Source organism: Bombina bombina, chromosome 2 (assembly GCF_027579735.1).
Source record: "Bombina bombina isolate aBomBom1 chromosome 2, aBomBom1.pri, whole genome shotgun sequence".
Taxonomy (NCBI): domain Eukaryota; kingdom Metazoa; phylum Chordata; class Amphibia; order Anura; family Bombinatoridae; genus Bombina; species Bombina bombina.
Genome location: NC_069500.1, coordinates 1,310,250,386 through 1,310,269,640, shown reverse-complemented (window position 1 = coordinate 1,310,269,640; position 19,255 = coordinate 1,310,250,386). Strand labels below are relative to the sequence as shown.

Genomic DNA, 19,255 nt, shown 5'->3' with positions numbered 1-19,255 from the left:
CAGATAGGAACTCGGTATTACACGCTCATAGCTGCCATCCTACATCACTATTAAAGGCCATACCACGGGGGCAGATGACAAGGGTCAACAGAAACAACAGCAATGCAGATGTCATGAAAACACAGCTAGAAGAAATGGCAAAGAAGTTTTTGGCCAGGGGCTACAAATGGGACTATCTCCTGGCATGTATGAAGGAACAGGATGTTCCCAAGGAGGGACCAACAAGGGATGATACACAAAGGATGACATTTGTAACTAGATACTGCCCAGATGTAAGGAACATTGGACAATGTCTGAGGACCCACTGGCATATCATTAAGGATGATACAGGTCTTCCATTTGGCGAATGGGGAAGTCCAAGAGTGGGATTCAAGAGAAACCGCAATCTGAGGGACCAACTGGTAATAACAGACCCCAAAAATTGTTATGATAGAAAAACCTGGCTATCCTCTAACAAGAAAGGATGCTATCGTTGCAGTGGTTGCACTACCTGCCATGCGATGATTCCGGGGGCGACCTTCCATCATCCGTACACAAATGTAACTTTCAAGATACAACACTACTTGACCTGTACCACGACATATGTGGTTTACTTAATTAACTGCCCATGCGGTTTATTCTATGTAGGGAAAACAGTGGATGACATCCGCACCCGCATGGCGAACCATCGATCAGCCATTAGAACAGCCTTTAAAAATCACGGCAGTGAACAACCGGTGGCACATCACTTTGCTATCAGTGGACACAGTGTACAGGATCTCAGATTCAAGCTCATAGACCATGTCCCTGTGCCCTCTAGGGGTGGGGACCGGGACAACAAATTACTACAAATCGAATCCAAGTGGACCTTCCGTCTCAATACCATACGCCCGAAGGGGCTGAACGTGAACCTGGACTGGCACTGTTTCCTTTGAACTATTGGGGACTCCTATGGATTTGCAGTGGACATCTATGAAGAAGTTAGAGTAGAAGACGGACTGTATGACTTAATCTTTTGAATTCTACTTATGAGAGTTGACGATCCATTCATCTTCACTCTCAACCCTCTATTTTGTTTTTCCACTATGGGGTTTATTTTTTCTTTTTTTCTTCTTCCTTATGTTTTTTTTTTTTCTTCTTCCTTATGTTTATTTTATTGTATGTCTTTGGGGTTTCCTTATCTATATCCTTATGGGATGTTCTGGGTTTTCTATGCACTTCTTTGTTTGGTTCTCTCACTCTCTTTCTATGCACTTCTTTGTTTGGTTCTCTCACTCTCTTTATATCTTTTGGGATTCGGTGCACTTCTATATTTATGTTTATACACATATATGTTCATTTATTTTCATTGTTTCATTTTTTCTATTTTTTCATTTTTTCATTTTTTATATTTTTCATTATTATTATTTATTTTTAATTGTATTTTACTTTTTATTGTATTTATCCTATTTTTCTTTTCATCTATTTTATTTTATTTCATTTTTGTATTTTATCGTTAGTATTTTTTCTTTCTTTCTTTATTATTCATTTCTTTATTTTATCATATAGTTCTGGCTTATTGTGTATCACTGGCAACATTGATGTTTGGCACACTCCGATTGATTAGATATGTTGTATAAGTAGGGCTGTTGAATCACTCTATAGTTTATAGACACAATGATTAGAGTCCAGTACCACACATACAACCACACGTAGTCAATTGGCTGCTCTGAGTCCTTTAGACTTAATTCAAATTATATATTTGATAATGCTGGACCACACAATATGTGAGTAATTCAAGGAAGGGCATTCCCACTACGAGATCTTCTCTACAGCGTGTACCGTCACCATGACTACCTGATACACAACACAGCGCGCAGCTGCATGACGTCAGTACACCAGCCGGCTGTGTGCGTCGCAGATATTCATCGCGGGGTCACGCTGTTCTCTCAGAACAGTTGTATTTACGGTGATTCTGTGGGTATACAAGCAAGAGAAGGAACTGGTATGATTCCCTAGAGCTAATAAGAAGTAAGGGCTACGTTAGAATGCATTGAACAAACGAGCCGATAGTTGGTCTCATAACCGCATTGCCATATCAGGTTTGTGTGATACGGTATAGGATGTATTATCTGCTGTAACTGGCTAGTCTATTATTGTTGAAATGACCAGTACTTTTGATCCTTTAACGCTGCTTACAACATTTTCTTAAATTAATGTTTAGATATTTACTCAGATTTTCTGATTAGGTTTGGCAATCAGAATTTTTATTCAGAACATCCAGAAGGCTGGTATTATGTATATAACATAGTTCACATACACTTTGATATAGACACTGTTACACTGATTCAGGGACACAATATATGTTAGGGGACACTTAGATATTCATTCATTTCATTCACTTTGAGAGCAGGAGAATGTATAGTTTATTCCCACGATACCTTTTAACATAATATATGTTCACTTTATGTGGTTATTGGTACAGTATGCTTTTTATATCAGTTTGTTTTTCACATATCTTAATGTAATTTTTGAATATTTATATATGTTGCAATATACATATGTGTGAACATTGTACAGTTTGTTGAACAGCATTAATTCACAGGAGTAACACTCATCACATGACTATAATGTTTTTTAAGGATCACCATGGTAACCGTTTTGGCGCAATTTTCACTGGGAGGGGTTTGTTTGGCTTTATAAGTCCAGTCACTTTTAGTTTGTCTTTGTCTGAGGAAGGGGAGTGTGTCCCCGAAACGTCACGATTATTAAAGTTAATTTGAAGAAAAAGACCAGTGAGTGCCTTCCTTTACTGTGCATATTCATCTGCTGGCACCCTGGCATTAAGTTTGGAAAGTGAGAGTGCTCTCTATCTACATATATATATATATATATATATATATATACTGTATATATATATATATATATATATACACATACACACATATATATACATATACTGTATATATATATATATATATATATATATATATATACAGTTGTGCTCATAAGTTTACATACCCTGGCAGAATTTATGATTTCTTGGCCATTTTTCAGAGAATATGAATGCTAACACAAAAACGTTTCTTTCACTCATGATTAATGTTTGGCTGAAGCCATTTATTATCAGTTAACTGTGTTCACTCTTTTTAAATCATAATAACAACAGAAACTACCCAAATGACCCTGATCAAAAGTTTACATACCCTGGTAATTTTGGCCTGATAATATGCACACAAGTTGACACAAAGGGGTTTGAATGGCTATTAAAGGTAACCATCCTCACCTGTGATCTTTTTTCTTGTAATTAGTGTGTGTGTATAAAAGGTCAATGAGTTTCTGGACTCCTGACAGACCCTTGCATCTTTCATCCAGTGCTGCACTGACGATTCTGGATTCTGAGTTCTGGGGAAAGCAAAAGAATTGTTAAAGGATCTGTGGAAAAGGTTGTTGAACTGTATAAAACAGGAAAGGGATATAAAAAGATATCCAAGGAATTGAGAATGCAAATCAGCAGTGTTCAAACTCTAATAAAGAAGTGGAAAATGAGGGGTTCTGTTGAAACCAAACCACGGTCAGGTAGACCAACTAAAATTTCAGCCTCAACTGCCAGGAAAATTGTTCGGGATGCAAAGACAAACCCACAAATAACTTCAGGTGAAATACAGGACATGTGGTGTGGCTGTTTCAAGATTCACTATAAGGAGGCACTTAAAGAAAGATGGGCTGCATGGTCGAGTCACCAGAAGAAAGCCATTACTATGCAAATGCCACAAAGTATCCTGCTTACAATACGCCAAACAGCACAGAGACAAGTCTCAAACCTTCTGGCACAAAGTTATTTGGAGTGATGAGACCAAAATTGAGCTTTTTGGCCACAATCATAAACGCTACATTTGGAGAGGAGTCAACAAGGCCTATGATGAAAGGTACACCATTCCTACTGTGAAACAGAGAGGTGGATCACTGATGTTTTGGGGATGTGTGAGCTACAAAGGCACAGGAAATTTGGTCAGAATTGATGGCAAGGTGAATGCAGTATGTTATCAAACAGAATGCCTCATTTTCCACTTCTTGATTAGAGTTTGAACACTGCTGATTTGCATTCTCAATTCCTTGGATATCTTTGTATATCCCTTTCCTGTTTTATACAGTTCAACTACCTTTTTCCCACAGATCCTTTGACAATTCTTTCCCCATGACTTTCCAGAAACTCATTGACCTTTTATACACACACACTAATTACAAGCAAACAGATCACAGGTGAAGATGGTTACCTTTAATAGCCATTCAAACCCCTTTGTGTCAACTTGTGTGCATGTTATCAGGCCAATATCACCAGGGTATGTAAACCTTTGATCAGGTTCATTTGGGTAGTTTCTGTTGTGATTATGTTTTAAAAAGAGTAAACACAGTTGATTGATAATAAATGGCTTCAGCCACACACTAAACATGAGTGAAAGAAAAGTTTTTGTGTTATCATTCATATTCTCTGAAAAATGGCCAAGAAATCATAAATTATGCCAGGGTATATAAACTTATGAGCACAACTGTGTATATACATATACATAGACATATACATATTCATTTATCTAATTTGTGAGCTAGACTTCATAAATTTACCAAATATATTTAAATTGGTATTTATGTGTTCATGGCTTATCCTTTGGGCATATAGTCACTCTGTTTAAAATGAGATATACATAGGCTTTAACATAGATATATACTATATATATATATATATATATATATATATATATATATATATATATATATATATGTGTGTATATATATATATATATATATATATATATATATATATATATCTCAATTTCCATATATTCATTTAATATTTTTGTTTAACTAAACTGTACCAGTTTAAAAATAAATCCTCATGATTTAGATAGATACTTATTTATACATAAGGTATATACACATATAGATCTCCCTATGCGAGTATGTTACAGATGAGGAATAGTGAATTATATAGTATTTTACAATAGTTTCTCATTATATGTATATCTTAATCTAACATGACTCCTCAATGCATGGTGATACCTGGGAGTATAATTTGCTCAGGTAATCAGTATATATATATATATATATATTCATATCATACTGGTTATTTCATAGTTGTATTTCTTTTGTTTAGGAGTGTCTGAGTTGGCCTCTAAGCCAGCAGGCATCCCATTAACATATGAGTGTGGCAAATAGGTTTGTAAGTCTATTCACAAAGGTTTATAGACAATAAGACTCCATTCTTTTTAAATTGGAACAACAGTTCTCTCTTGTTCTGTTGATAAAAACCCCCAGGTGATTTCCTATTCATGTAACTCCTGGACACATGCTTTTGTTATCTGATTTTTTGGTCTCTTTGTGTTTACAAACAGCAGGGGTTCTTCCTGATCAAATGGTGTCCATGAGATCAAGTCTTAGAAACAAATGGTTTAGTTTGATTTAATTTGGAGACTGAAAACATCAAAAGTTTTAACAATGGTGGGGCAAAAGAGGAAGTCTTTTGAAAACAGGTTTCATATCTTGAACAAACTGTCATAGGACAGTCTGCAATTTTAAAATATAGAGTTTCTGTTATAAGAAATGCAATATTTTTCCCTATGCCTATGATTATAAGAAATGCAATATATTTCCCTGTGCCTATGACTCAACATGTCCCCCTTTGCAATTTATCTATATGTAGGAAGCATATGGAGGGATTGGCCTGAATCCTTTGATAGTTTGTGCATGAAAAATATAGTTGTTGTTGCAACAGATGATCTTAGGTTCCTGCTTTAGATCCTTGAAAGCAAACATGCAGGCTCGGTATGCTTGTCAATTCCTGGCCGCCCTGCAGCATTAGGGGAAAGGAATCTCCAGCTGAAAATACTAGATAGGTTTGGAAATTTCATAGTGGAGCCGGCAGCAATATGTAGAAGAAGTAAGTGATGATGGATCGCGTGTGGTCAACCTGTTATCGGATCCGGACAGAACAGCAATTTCAACAACTCTTGTATTGAGTATTTATCTCAATGTATCATATCAGGTGTAGGTTAAATAACTGCCTATCAAGCTGAGGATTTCAGTTCACCTCCAGGCTTGATGGTGGCACTTCATTGTGCATTTGGTGCAGGAAGTGCAATCCTATAATAACCCCCTTTGAGTTTGGTACATTTTTATGCAATTCCAAGGCACTCCTTTATTCATTGTGTCCTTTGGAAGCATGTTGACTCTCTCTTGGGGTTTATCAGAATGCCTTAAAATATTGTGGCATTTGTCAATCTTCAATCCTGTGGACACTTTAGGGGGTGGTATCCCCTTCCTCCTGGAGTTCGGTCACTGGCAGGACCTCCACTGTTATCTGGTGTTCTTCTGGTTATCTCTGGTGGGATCACTGCTGTCATCTGGTTGGTCCTGCTGTCATCTGGCTGTCTTCCTGTAGCTCTCTGGATTGAAGTGTAGTCCTCTTCTGCGCTCACGAGGTAGTCGTTCAATCTGGGCTCACAATGTCTGTTCCTCCTCCGATGGCATCATTCTCATCATAATCAGGTCTTGATCGGATCGTGTTTTTACTAGGAAGAGACAACTGAGAAGAGTATCTGGAATTCATCCTTTAAACATATGATCAAAAATTTAAATTCTTTAGCCACTGAGCTAGATACTTTATTTCTACCAGATCTTCTATACTTCACTACTGTGGTACAGGCATATCCTTTAATTCCCCTTCTATGACTTGTAATTGGGACCTAGGATGGCACGCTTACAACTGATTAATATGGACCCATTTATCTATAAAACTATCATTTCTGGGGACCCTTATTTTATAGGCAACTGGATATATTTTGTCATTAATGACAAAAGGACCCTTCCATGATGGAAGAAACTTCTTATCCTTAACCTGATCTCTTCCAAAATTATAAAGGTAGACTTAATCATTAATTTCATATTCCTTTTTGTAAGTTTTGAGATCATAATAAGTTTTAGCGGCAGTTGCGGACTTCTCTATGTTTCTTTGAGCAAATGCAAAAGCATATTGCAGATGCTTCCTTAAGTTCTCTACATATTGATGCGTAGTGGCAGCATTTATTAAATTCTGATCTGAGGTGCGATACAGTAAATGTTGAGGTAGAACCATTCTTCTACCAGTCATCAATTCAAAAGATGACATCTTAGTAGCACTACTTGGTGTTGCTCTTAATGCCATAAGGACTAAAGGTAATTTTACATCCCAGTCCTTACCTGTTTCACTTACGAATTTCTTGTGTATTTTCACAATGGTGCTCTACACCACCACTAGAGGCAGCTCTATATGCAATATGGAGCTTCCTTTTAACCCCTAGTATTTTCCACATCTTGGCCATCACTTCACTAGTGAAGTGGGTTCCTCGATCAGATTCGATTCTCTGGGGTAAACCAAATCTGGAAAACACGTGGTTGATGAGCAATGCTACACTTGTTTTAGCACTAGTGTTAGGGGCACTGATGCACTCTACCCATTTAGTGAATAAGCATGTTACTGTCAACATGTATTTGTTACCTCTAGATGACCTAGTTACTGGACCAATAAAATCAATTTGGATATCTGACCATGGCATTACATCCCCCTTTTCTGCAATGCCGCTCTATGCGTTGGTGCAGTAGGTGAGGATTAAACAACCTTGACAGTAGGTTTGAACATCTTTCAGCATATGCGGCCAAAAGGCGTAATCATGCAATATTTCATAAGTGAGTTTGGCACTACGATGGCCAGATGTGGGAGCATCATGGGCATGTTGAAACATGAGACCTCTGAACTTTGTGGGTACCACCCATTGTTGAATGCCAGTTTTGGAGGTTCTAATTAAAGGGCCACTAAACCCAAAACCTTTATTTCAGCATTCAGATAGAACATACAAATTTAAACAACAAATTACTTATATTATTTATTTTGCTTCATTTTTTTGATATCCTTATTTGAAGAAAAAGAAATGCACATGGGTGAGCCAATCACATGAGGCTTCCATGTGCAGCAACCAATCAGCAGCTTCTGAGCATATCTAGATATGCTTTTCAGCTAAGAATATCAAGAGAATAAAACAAATTAGATAATAGAAGTAAATTAGAAATATGTTTAAAAATGCATTCTCTTTCAAAATCATAAAAGAAAAAATGTGGGTTTCATGTCCCTTTAACAAACCATCCTGTAACTTGAATTGTGATTTGGATTTAATTAAGATTCTTCCTTACCAATACAGTCATCTTTTGAGATGGGGTTGGCTTCAGGATTTTCTATGTGTTTATAGAAAATACCTATAATGGGGTCTTCTCTTTGACTAGTGATCAGATCATCACTAGGAGAATCCTGACTCCATTGTACCAGGTTAGGTTCATCCTGTTGTTTAGCCTAATTTCTGGCAATGAACGCTATCTGAATTGCACCAATTAAGTGGTCAATATTAAGCAGCTTTCCAGTTATGGCTCCTTGTTTTGCTAATGAATCTGCAAGTTCATTGCCTTCCTTATCAGGGCCTTGAATTCTGGAATGACTCTTGGTCTTCTTCCAGTGTATAGTTAAACCATTTGACACCACTATCTTATCAATTTCACAGAACAACTTGCCATGTTTGACTGGTTTGTTGTTAGTTTTCTGCATGCCATTTCTTTTCCAAGCTGGCAGGTATTCAACAAAACTGTCACGCACATAATTTTAGTCAGTAATGATCACGAATTCATGAATACCTTGTTCAATAGCCATCTCAATGGTTTTTAGAACAGCAGTGAGTTCTGCAACTTGACTGCATCTTGGTCCAATGTTTTAACCTACTGAAATATTTAGAAATCCATTTGCCCAAGTTATACCAATGCCGGTGACTAATCTGCGCTCATTATCGATACTGGCATGGTAAGAACATCCGTAGCACAGAATAACATGCCTTGATAAAGCCCACGGGCGAAACACGTTGACTGGACACTACACTGTGCTGTTTGAACACTAGCCTTTGTTTATTTCATTACTATTGCACTTTGGAGGACGCTGACACCTATGTTTTGTGCCTGGTCACAGTAATATAGGAACACCGGAGTCGCTACTAGCGACCACAAAGTTAAGTACACCTAAGGATCCCCTAGTCGCTACCCAGCGACCGCCAAGCATTCCAACTAAAGAACTTTTAGTCGTCCTGAAACGACCGCAAAGATATACTTGTTTATTCTAGTCTTCTAAACGACCGCCAAGTCTCTACACCTAAAGATCTACTAGTTGCTACTAGCAACCACAAGATACAAATCCTGCTTTCAGTCGCTACATCGTGACCGCACAGCCCACATAATCTGAGGATCACCTTTCCATATTCCTATATAAGGAAGAATCAAGTCATTTCTAATTTGACCGCCAAGTATTATATTTATTTCCCCCCAAGACTTCCACATCTTTTGTGGAATAGGGGCATCTACAGAAACGCCGCACGGAACCATCATAAGTGACGTCATACCGGTCACGTAGAAGCCGTTTAAAAGGCGCACTCAGCATTATTAGGTAACGCCAAGCCGTACACAACACGGCCTTTATCCGACAGTTACCTTTACTTCTATATTGGAGATCCAAGGAGACATAGTATTGCTCCACTTTGAAACGCAAGTACTATACATTACAATCAGTTCTTTTATCAGTTGTTACTATTAGTAACGATTAAGGGAGACGTCCCTGGACTTTTTAGATACTTATGTTTTTATACATGCTCACTATATGACATAATGTTTTCGTAATTTGTTTTAATAAATTGTATCTATATTTTTACAACTTTGTATCTTCTTTTCTTAATCCTATTATATCCTCTATACACCATCCAGTTGGTCGATATTTATATATTTTTAGTATTTCTCAACACTTGTCACCTTTATATATAACATTCCTATATTGGGTACAAATTCACACCACACGCCGTCCCACAGCTTTATTAATTATATCATAATACGGTCCTCTTTGAACCCTCGCTTTTAGCGCTTAACTATTTACTTTTTCATGGTAAGAACATCCATCAACATATACCCACGGTAATGTTTGACACTGGTCCTCATTATATATTTTATATGGGGAAAGCAATTGTTCCTACAGGAAATCATCTTCTAGTAACTCTTCCCCATGATCCTTAGCAATACAGTCATGGAGCTCACCAAGTCCCTATTCGACTGGATTCCTTTTGTTTTGTTTATAGCGAATTTCTAAAGGCCAGCCTTGTAAGGTGAGAGTCCAAGCTGTTATGCGGCTATTGAACAGGTTCCCATCTCTTATTCTCTCACTTTGCAGATATAGCAAAGGCTGGTGGGCCATTTCTACAATAATTTTCTCGCCCTGTATATAGCTGCGGAAATTTTGTAGAGCCCATACAGTAGATAAAAGGGCTTTTTTGCAATCACTAAATTTCATTTCTACTGGGGATAGAGTTTTGCTCGCATAAGCAATGACTTTGCTTAAATTATCATGCTTTTGGTATAAGACAGCACTCATGCTTATATCTGTGTAACCTGTTTCTAAGTAGAAAGGTTTACCACCTTCAGGGTAAGCTAAACAAGGTGCTTGAGTGAGTTTTCTCTTTAGCTTTCTTATGGCTGTCTCCAGTGCCATTTCACATCCTTCTTTAGAAGATGTAGCAGTGGTTTAGCTAATTCTGCATAATTATCAATAAATTTGCAAGAATTATTTGTCATACCCAGGAATGATCTTAATTCCTTTAAATTAGTTGGGATTTTAGAATTTGTTATAGCTTCCACCTTTTTCTTCTGAGGATTTAACCCTTCAGAAGTAACTTCATGTCCCAAGAAGTTCACACGGTTATGGCACAATTGGGATTTTTGTAGGGATAGCTTGATGCCTGCCCTTTTAAGTTGGCTGAAGACATGTTTAAGCTCTGTGATGTGTCTTTTAAAGTCTGTGCTTTTGATTAACACATCATCAACATAAGATAAGGTCCCCCTTTCCAGTACAGCAAATTCATGTCCTGAATTTATGTATCCAAACGGAAGTCTTTGGAATGCATACTGGACCTTTTGGAAGGAGAATGCAAGCATGTACCTTTATGGTCCAGTATCCCTGCGCGCAATCAATGGCAGTGAATATTTTAGATCCCTGCATCTGCGCTAGGCACTGGTCAATGTATGGTACAGGCCAGCCAGACATATATACTCGTTTGTTCCGCTATCTTAAGTCAGCACACAAACTCCATTTTCCATTGGGTTTAAGAATACCTAGAATAGGATTATTGTAAGAGCTATGCACCTGTCTAAGTTCCTTATGATTTCTGCAAGAGCATCATAGGAGGCTAAAGGTAGTCTGTATTGTTTAACAAATACAGGTGGTGCATTTTTTCTTGCAATGTGCAGGTCTGTAGTCCCACAGTCATAAGAATCCCTAGCAAAAAATGTCCTGGTATTCCATTAGGAGTTCTCGTAGCTGTTGGCGTTCTCCATCATAGGAACAGCCATTAGCTAAGGAGATTTGCTCTTCGACTATTTGCTGAAATCCTGGAAAGATTTTAGGCTGTCCTATCTCATAGGCGTCTTCCAACCTAGAGGTGAGATCCCCTTGATTATAATTTACCTTGCTCCTGTGATTCTGGGTATTGGGGTATTCTTGCTCTTTGATTGGCTGATCAAATACTAGGGAGGCCTCTTCAATTTTACAGATGCCTTCCTCTGAGCTGATAGGTTAAATAGACTGAATTGTAAACAATCCCTCTGGCATAGATGCAAAGGATTGTTCTTTAACTGTTCTTCAGTTAAGTATCCTTCAGGTATTAGCCCAATTATATTATTCTGGAATCCAAAAGTGTAATAACTGGATTCCAGCGCATATCCTATGGTAGTTCCCTTGGATAAGGTGATATCCTTCCTGTGGGGTCAGGTTATGCACCATAACATGTATTGGAATATTTCCAATATTTACCATGGGAGTATGGGTCATTGTTATACCCAGATTTTGCACTCTATGGGAGATGCATATTAATATTTCCGAATCCTTTAATTTCTGACCCCTTTTTATCTGCAAGGGTAAGAGAAATTTATCAGTCCCAGCAGGGATTACAACATCGTTAGACACCTGCATATTCACTGCATATGGCAATTGCTGGTTTGATTTTAGGGCAGCATTTTCACCCTGAAATACTTCAGGGTCCCCCTTTAATCTGCTCCAGAGGCAAGAGTTAATCAAATCTATTTGTATGGCATATCTATGTAAGAGATCATTGCCAATGTATATTTGATTATGGGGAGTATTTAAAACTAAAAACAGGTGCTTTGCTGATTTATTACCTATAGAGATAGATAATAAACATTTAACTGTGATATTATAGTTTTCAGACCTTTCATCCAGGCAATGAATACAGTGGTCTTGGGGAGAAAGATATTTAATCACCTGAGGTTCAGCTATCTGCGCTAATAAGTCTTCGCTTATATAGCTAGCTTCCTGTTTTAAGCTCTGTTTGGCATACTTGGTTTTCCCACTTGCATAGGGATAAATAGATCCTCTTTAACTTTCACAATTCCTGCAAATGTTCTCCCCCTTTAGGGGATTTAGGGTCCCCCTTGTGGAGGTATATGGTTAATACATTGCCGTCTAAGGAAATATTTGCTATCTTTCCAGGTGAAATTTTAAAAGTATTACCATCAGAGCCACTTAAAGGAGTCTGATCGTCTATTTGTAAGATAGTGATTTAAGGTATATAGTCATTCCTGAAATGAATATCCACAGCATCTGGTTTCTCTTCCAGCACGTGACAGTTATGTCTGGTGTGAGAAGTGCTGGACCGCTCATAATTAATAGGTCTTTTTACTTGTGACCAAATTGCATTATTTATGCAATCAATTATGGTGCTTAATCGTTTCAGGAAATCAATACCAATGATTAAACCATCAGTTGGCAGATCCACTATAAAGACAGGGTGTCTTATGACCCTGTTCCCCAGCTTTAGCTTTAACCAAGCCGTACCCCAAACTTTGAGGGAATCACCCCCAACACCTATTAGTGAACCATCAAATTCCCTTAGCTTAGGTTTGTGGTGCGTTAGCTCATCTAGCTGTGTGTAGTACCTGTGGGATAGAATTGCCTGAGATCCAGTATCAATTAATCCCATGATAGGGTTAGTAACAGAATCCTGGATCTCAGTTTATACATAATATCTCCCTGCAGTTTCTACCATTTCACACATAAAGTTATCATGTTTAAACATTGGTAGACTTCGCCATGGTTTACTTAGATTCATTAAATCACCTGATGCGGCACAATCCTTATTGACTTCCTCCTCTGTAATAGGGATAACGGGTTTCCTGCATACTGCACTGCAGTTAGGGGATACTTCCTCCTGTAGGGATTGTTCTGTGCGTTCATCTGTGGGAATAATGCTTACTAGGGAGTTGTAACGATTACAACATTGTTAGACACCTGCATATTCACTGCATATGGCAATTGCTGGTTTGATTTTAGGGCAGCATTTTTATCCTGAAATACTTCGGGGTCCCCCTTTAATCTGCTCCAGAGGCAAGAGTTAATCAAATCTATTTGTATGGCATATCTACGTAAGAGATCATTGCCAATGTATATTTGATTATGGGGAGTATTTAAAACTAAAAACAGGTGCTTTGCTGATTTATTACCTATAGAGATAGATAATAAACATTTAGCTGCGATATTATAGTTTTCAGACCTTTAATCCAGGCCATGGATACAGTAGTCTTGGGGAGAAAGATATTTAATCACCTGAGGTTCAGCTATCTGGTCTCTTTTTGTGTTTACAAACAGCAGGGGTTCCTCCTGACCAAATGGTGTCCATGAGATCAAGTCTTAGAAACAAATGGTGTAGTTTGATTTAATTTGGAGACTGAAAACATCAAAGGTTTTAACAATGGTGGGGATGAAGAGGAAGTCTTTTGAAAACAGGTTTCATATTTTGAACAAATTTTCATAGGACAGTCTGCAATTTTAAAATGTAGAACAAGAAATGCAATATTTTTCCCTATGCCTATGATTATAAGAAATGCAATATCTTTCCCTGTGCATATGACTTAACAATAGCATATACTCCAGTATCGAATCTTTCAGTATAGGTGGCTATAACGCAGGCTAAATCACCTATTTAAAATGCTGAAATAGGAGTAATGGAGCTACTTGTAAACAATGTAATACACTCTAGCAGATAAAATGGATCATTGGGAATAATTTAAAGGGGAGACATTTTTTGGGTGAACTGTCCCTTTAAGTAGGCTCAGGCACGTGCACTGTAGCAATATAATAGAAGCAGAGTGAGCCATGAGTGTGCAGCAAGTAACACCCATAGCCTTCACACTGTTTGGATGTCTCCTATCCTTTGTAATTAAACTGTGCTTCTAGCTATACTAGAGCTTTACCATAGAGTGGGTAAAGCTACTGCTTTAAACAGCTCCCTCTTCAAGTTACTTATATAGGATATCTACACACACACATCTACCAGCGTGATTCTAATGATTCAATTACCAATATTATCATAAATAGTACAAAAGAGTATGACAGATTCTTTATTGAGAATAGGCAAGTCTTTATGCTACGTTTGTAGACAAACAGCACACTATGGTTGCATGTTCTTTCAGTTATTTAGTGACATCCAAGAAAAAAAATATCCTGCAGAAAATAAACCCAACTCTGATCCCACACAGCAGCTGCCAATGCATCCGCACTAAGGGGTCAATTTATCAAGCTCCGTTTGGAGCTTGATGCCCCATGTTTACGGTGAGCCTCCTAAAGACCGCTGCTTTATAACCTGTCCGCCTGCTCTGAGGCGGCGGACAGAAATCAACCCAATCGAATACAATCGGGTTGATTGACACCCCCTGCTAGCGCAAAACTGCAGGGGGCGGTATTGCACCAGCAGTTCACAAGAACTGCTGGTGCCATGATAAATGCAGACAGCGTATGCTGTCTGCATTTATCGATGTGCAGTGGACATGATACGCTACATCATATCATCTCCTCTTGCACTATAATAAGTTGACCCCTAACTCTGATTTTATTATCAGTTGTTTTGTTATTATGACTTTGTAAATCTGTACTGTAGGGATTTACAAGCAAGAGAGGGGAACTATTAAACAACGCATTGCAGTCTGTATAATAATGATGTATCCTGATTGTGCTGCTCTGGATTCTATACAAAAGGAAAAACATAGTATAAAAAAGCAATCTAAGAAACAAAAGTTCTGTTTGTTTGGCGTGCCTGAACAGGGCGGACTGAGATTAATTAGGGCCCCAGGCAGAAATTAAAGAAGGGCTCCCACTGTTTCACACTGACCCAGATATATGTGAATGAACATGGTAGCCCCCCTGCCCTCTGCCCACTAGGCCCCTCAACCTCCAGGGCAGGACCCCCAATGTCAAGGGCCAGAGACAGGGCCCCTTAACCTCAGGACCAGACCCCACACTTCATGTCCATCACAGCGACAGACCCCTTACAGGATACCCCCCACACACTCTAGGGTCCCATGAGTAACAAATCACACAGGGCCCCCACTTGGGGCCAGGGCCCCCACTAAACCCACACTTAACTGCTTAGCTACTGATAGGACAGCTGTCAAACCCAGCTTAAGCAGCACACCAGGAGCCATTGAGATGCTATTTTTGGGCTCCCCTACTTGCCCGGCTGATCAGTCAGCCCCTGTGCCTGAAGAAATAATATGAGGGTTCTGTTCATAGCTAGTGACATCAAGCTATTATCCAATCATTTGTTCAGGTGGTTAAACTGTCATTAATTGCTAAACCCTTCAAAACAGAATACAGAAAGATTGTTAAGATGAATGAGTTTCATTACTAAAAAGCCATTAGTGAACAAGTATGTAGAACACATTGACAAGCTGTGAGATACTGAAAACACAAAATGGTAATTTTCCTTCTCACTGACCTAAAAGTTGTACCGCATTGCAGTTAACAAGGTTTGGTGAATCTAATCCATTGCACATTTATATATATGTGTATATCTCTTGATAAAACTTTACAAATAAATGATGGCCTTACAATTAATTTATCTGCTGTTAATTGTTTCTTATACATTGTTGACGGGTTGCAACCAATATTTATAATTTTTTTCATTATTTACAGCATTTTTTTTCATCTTTATTTCACAGGTGCCTGTTTTAAAACCCATGGATTTAATGGTAGAGGTCAGCCCAAGAAGAATATTTTCTAATGGTCACACCTATCATGTCAATTCCATTTCCGTCAACAGCGACTGTGAGACATACATGTCAGCTGATGATCTCAGGATTAACCTCTGGCACCTGGCAATCACAGACAGGAGTTTTAGTATCCTTTATCAAAATGATCTGCTATGTGTTTAAATCGGTTTTACATAGTATTAAAGCAGAGTACCTTTATTAACAAATTAGATTAATTTAAAAAAGGTCTAAATTGGTTGTCTTATAGACCAGAAGAGGCCAACACAAAGTAGACGCCATGGGCAGTAATGACTAATGAAAATAGGAAAGAAAAAAAAATTTGAGGACAGTGTCACTGAGGAGAAACATGCTATAGTTATACTGCTGTGATTTAATAAACACATTTTGTATTATGTTTTGTAATTATGCTTTGTGATAAGTTTTGATTCCATGGTCTGCTAAAACACATTGTTTAGAAGGTATTGAAGAACCCTCTAACTACCAAGTTGCCAAGGCATTTTGTTGTAGGTATGATGTGTGTGTTTTTGCTATTCCCTCTGTGTAGATGATGTTTGTCTGTGGTCATCATCTGTGTAACTGGTATTAGCAAAGGTTAGAAGTAATTTCAATGGAAAGTAAAGTTCACCTGTATATCAGTTTCTATTATGAAATATTTTTTGCTAGAATATATAAATACCAAACGTATTTTTTTCTCTCAAATGTGTCTTTATACTGAATATGTCTACTTGAATACTGTATGGTTTTGAATGTATGGGTACAGTGGGGTTGTTGTCAGAGGGGGTAAATGCCCCTCCCTTGGCTTGGGCACAAGTCTAGAGTCTGATCATGGGGATAGACAGTAATAGAACCGTTGTCTCAGCCCTCATACAACTTGAAGGCACATTACAGTCAAAATTAAACTTTTAATAATTCAGCCAGATCATACAATTTTGCGTATTTTATTTTACTTCTATTATAAATGTGTTTGTTCTCTTGGTAGCCTTTATTGAAGAGTAAAGCTAGGTGGGCACTAATAGGAGCTTATGATCGTGCATGTGTCTTTAGCATTCTATGGCAGCATTGTTTTCATCTATGTATAACATTGCTATAAACATGTGGTGCCAGATGGCTAAAGGCACGTGCACGTTACTGACCTTACCTAGAATTACTCTTTAACAAAGGACAAAAAAAAATAAGCAAAATTGATAATAGATGTAAATAGGAAAGTTGTTTGAATTTTCATGCACTCTGCAATCTATTTATGTTTAATTTTGAATATACTGTCCCTTTAAGACAGGCATTTGTCTCCTCAATTTATTAATAACATCTATAACTTAGAGCTAAGGAAGCTCTCCCCCATGTGAGTACCGATCATTCGGATTGGGATATCATTTTATATGTAAACTGTTTTGCACTATGTCTATGTTTCTATCTTTTTGTGGAAACCACCCTAAGACATTATTATAACAGAAGACTTCAAGAAAATAAAGTGGACTTTCTACATCTATTTTCATGTGTGGTGAATTATAATTAAAGTATATTTTTTGCATTTCTATCTATGCACTGTGCTTGTTTGATCACATTCTTTATTTGCTTACATAGAGTGTATCACTTTTAAATACTTTTAAACATTAGTGGGAACGGATAGAGTAGTGGTCAAGTTGTCTGCCTAAGGATTTAACATCTAAATTTCAATTCCCTTAATAGCAAATTATACACTGTGTTTGTTTGCTCACATTTTTTTTTTTTTATTTTTTTTTATACTTATAGTTTCCGTGTTGTATCACTTACACAGAGTGAATTACTTTGTATTTTTTCTTTTGGTTCAAAAATAATCACTTGCCCCTTACCTCTCTCTCTTTATCAATTGGACAGTTGTTTAACCTATTAGATACCTGGTTTGGTGTGTGTGAGAATTTTAAAACTATGGCTATTTTTCAGCCAAATCTCAGTTTGTACTACCTATAAGAACACATACTGTGTGTTCATTAGTTCCATTGCTTTTACTATGAGGTACCCATATAAATTATATGTGGTTTTTGATGAGAGTTTCCCAAATTACAGAATGTTAAAAAAAAAAAAAGATTTCTCTTGATAATTTTCTGTAATGTTCATGGGAGTCTGTGGTGACAAGTGGCTTCTTTAGAGTTGCTGACCACTAGTATAAGGCCGTTGAGGTATTTGTCATATGACATGGGAAAACAATTAGGCAACACCACTATTGCATATTTATCTTTTTGTTATACATGTTAAGGTGAGGTGAATATTACACATGCTTGAGAGAAAATTTTGTTTTAGCAGAATAATTTGTTTCCAATTTTTTAAGAGATTCGGTTCTTCCAAATTTCCTGAGACACCTAAAGGGACATTCCAGTAAAAATTTTAATTCATATAGATAAATTAAACAAGCATATTTGCAATATAAAAGTATTGTCAAAATTGCTTGTAGTAAAAGTTATCACTGTTTTAGTGTTAACATTTTTCTCTGCACGTGCATGTGAAGCAAAGCTAGATATTCTCAGTGCACCAGCATTTTAAATACTGCAGCTGCCCAGAGCACCAGTGGAGCTTGTGTCATGTCAGCAATTAACACATTGGGGCCAATTTATCATCGGTCTGTCTAACATGATCCTCTCAGCGTACGCTGTCTGTATTTATCATTGCCCCCTGCAGATTGGCCGCTTGCAGGGCGTCAATCAGCCCGATCATATGAGATCAGGCAGATTGATGTCCGCAGCCTCAGAGCAGGTGGACCAGTTAAGGAGCAGCAGTCTTAAGACCGCTGCTTCGTAACTGCTGTTTAAGGGCGAGCCTAAAGGCTCGTGCAGAAACAGGGGCATCAGGGGCCGTTCGGCCCTTGATAAATCGGCCCCAATGAGTCATTACCAGGTGTAAAAGCACCTTAGGCTTTCTGAGCAAGTGCTGTGTTTAAAATGCTGGTGCACGTTGCATACTTAAATACACCTTAAAAAATAGCTTTTACTTGAAGCATTTTTGCTAATAGATGTATATTGCAAAACTGAAATGCATCCATGTGGATTACAATATTGTCTGAAATGTCTCTAACTTTTTTTGCAAAATTTGTTAACAAAAATTAGTTTGTTAGTGAAATTCATTAAAAACAAATGAAATATCCTGCAGCCTCCAAACCTAA

General features: G+C 37.7%; 1 protein-coding gene across 1 annotated transcript in view; it reads left to right on the top strand.

Annotated features, from left to right (window-relative positions):
- The window catches only part of PPP2R2C (protein phosphatase 2 regulatory subunit Bgamma), a 539,035-nt gene that overhangs the window by 378,432 nt on the left and 141,348 nt on the right, over nucleotides 1-19,255 (top strand). The window contains exon 5 of the mRNA XM_053704157.1: nucleotides 16,072-16,249. Coding sequence (XP_053560132.1) covers nucleotides 16,072-16,249 — 178 coding nt within the window. The remainder of the gene's footprint in view (nucleotides 1-16,071; nucleotides 16,250-19,255) is intronic.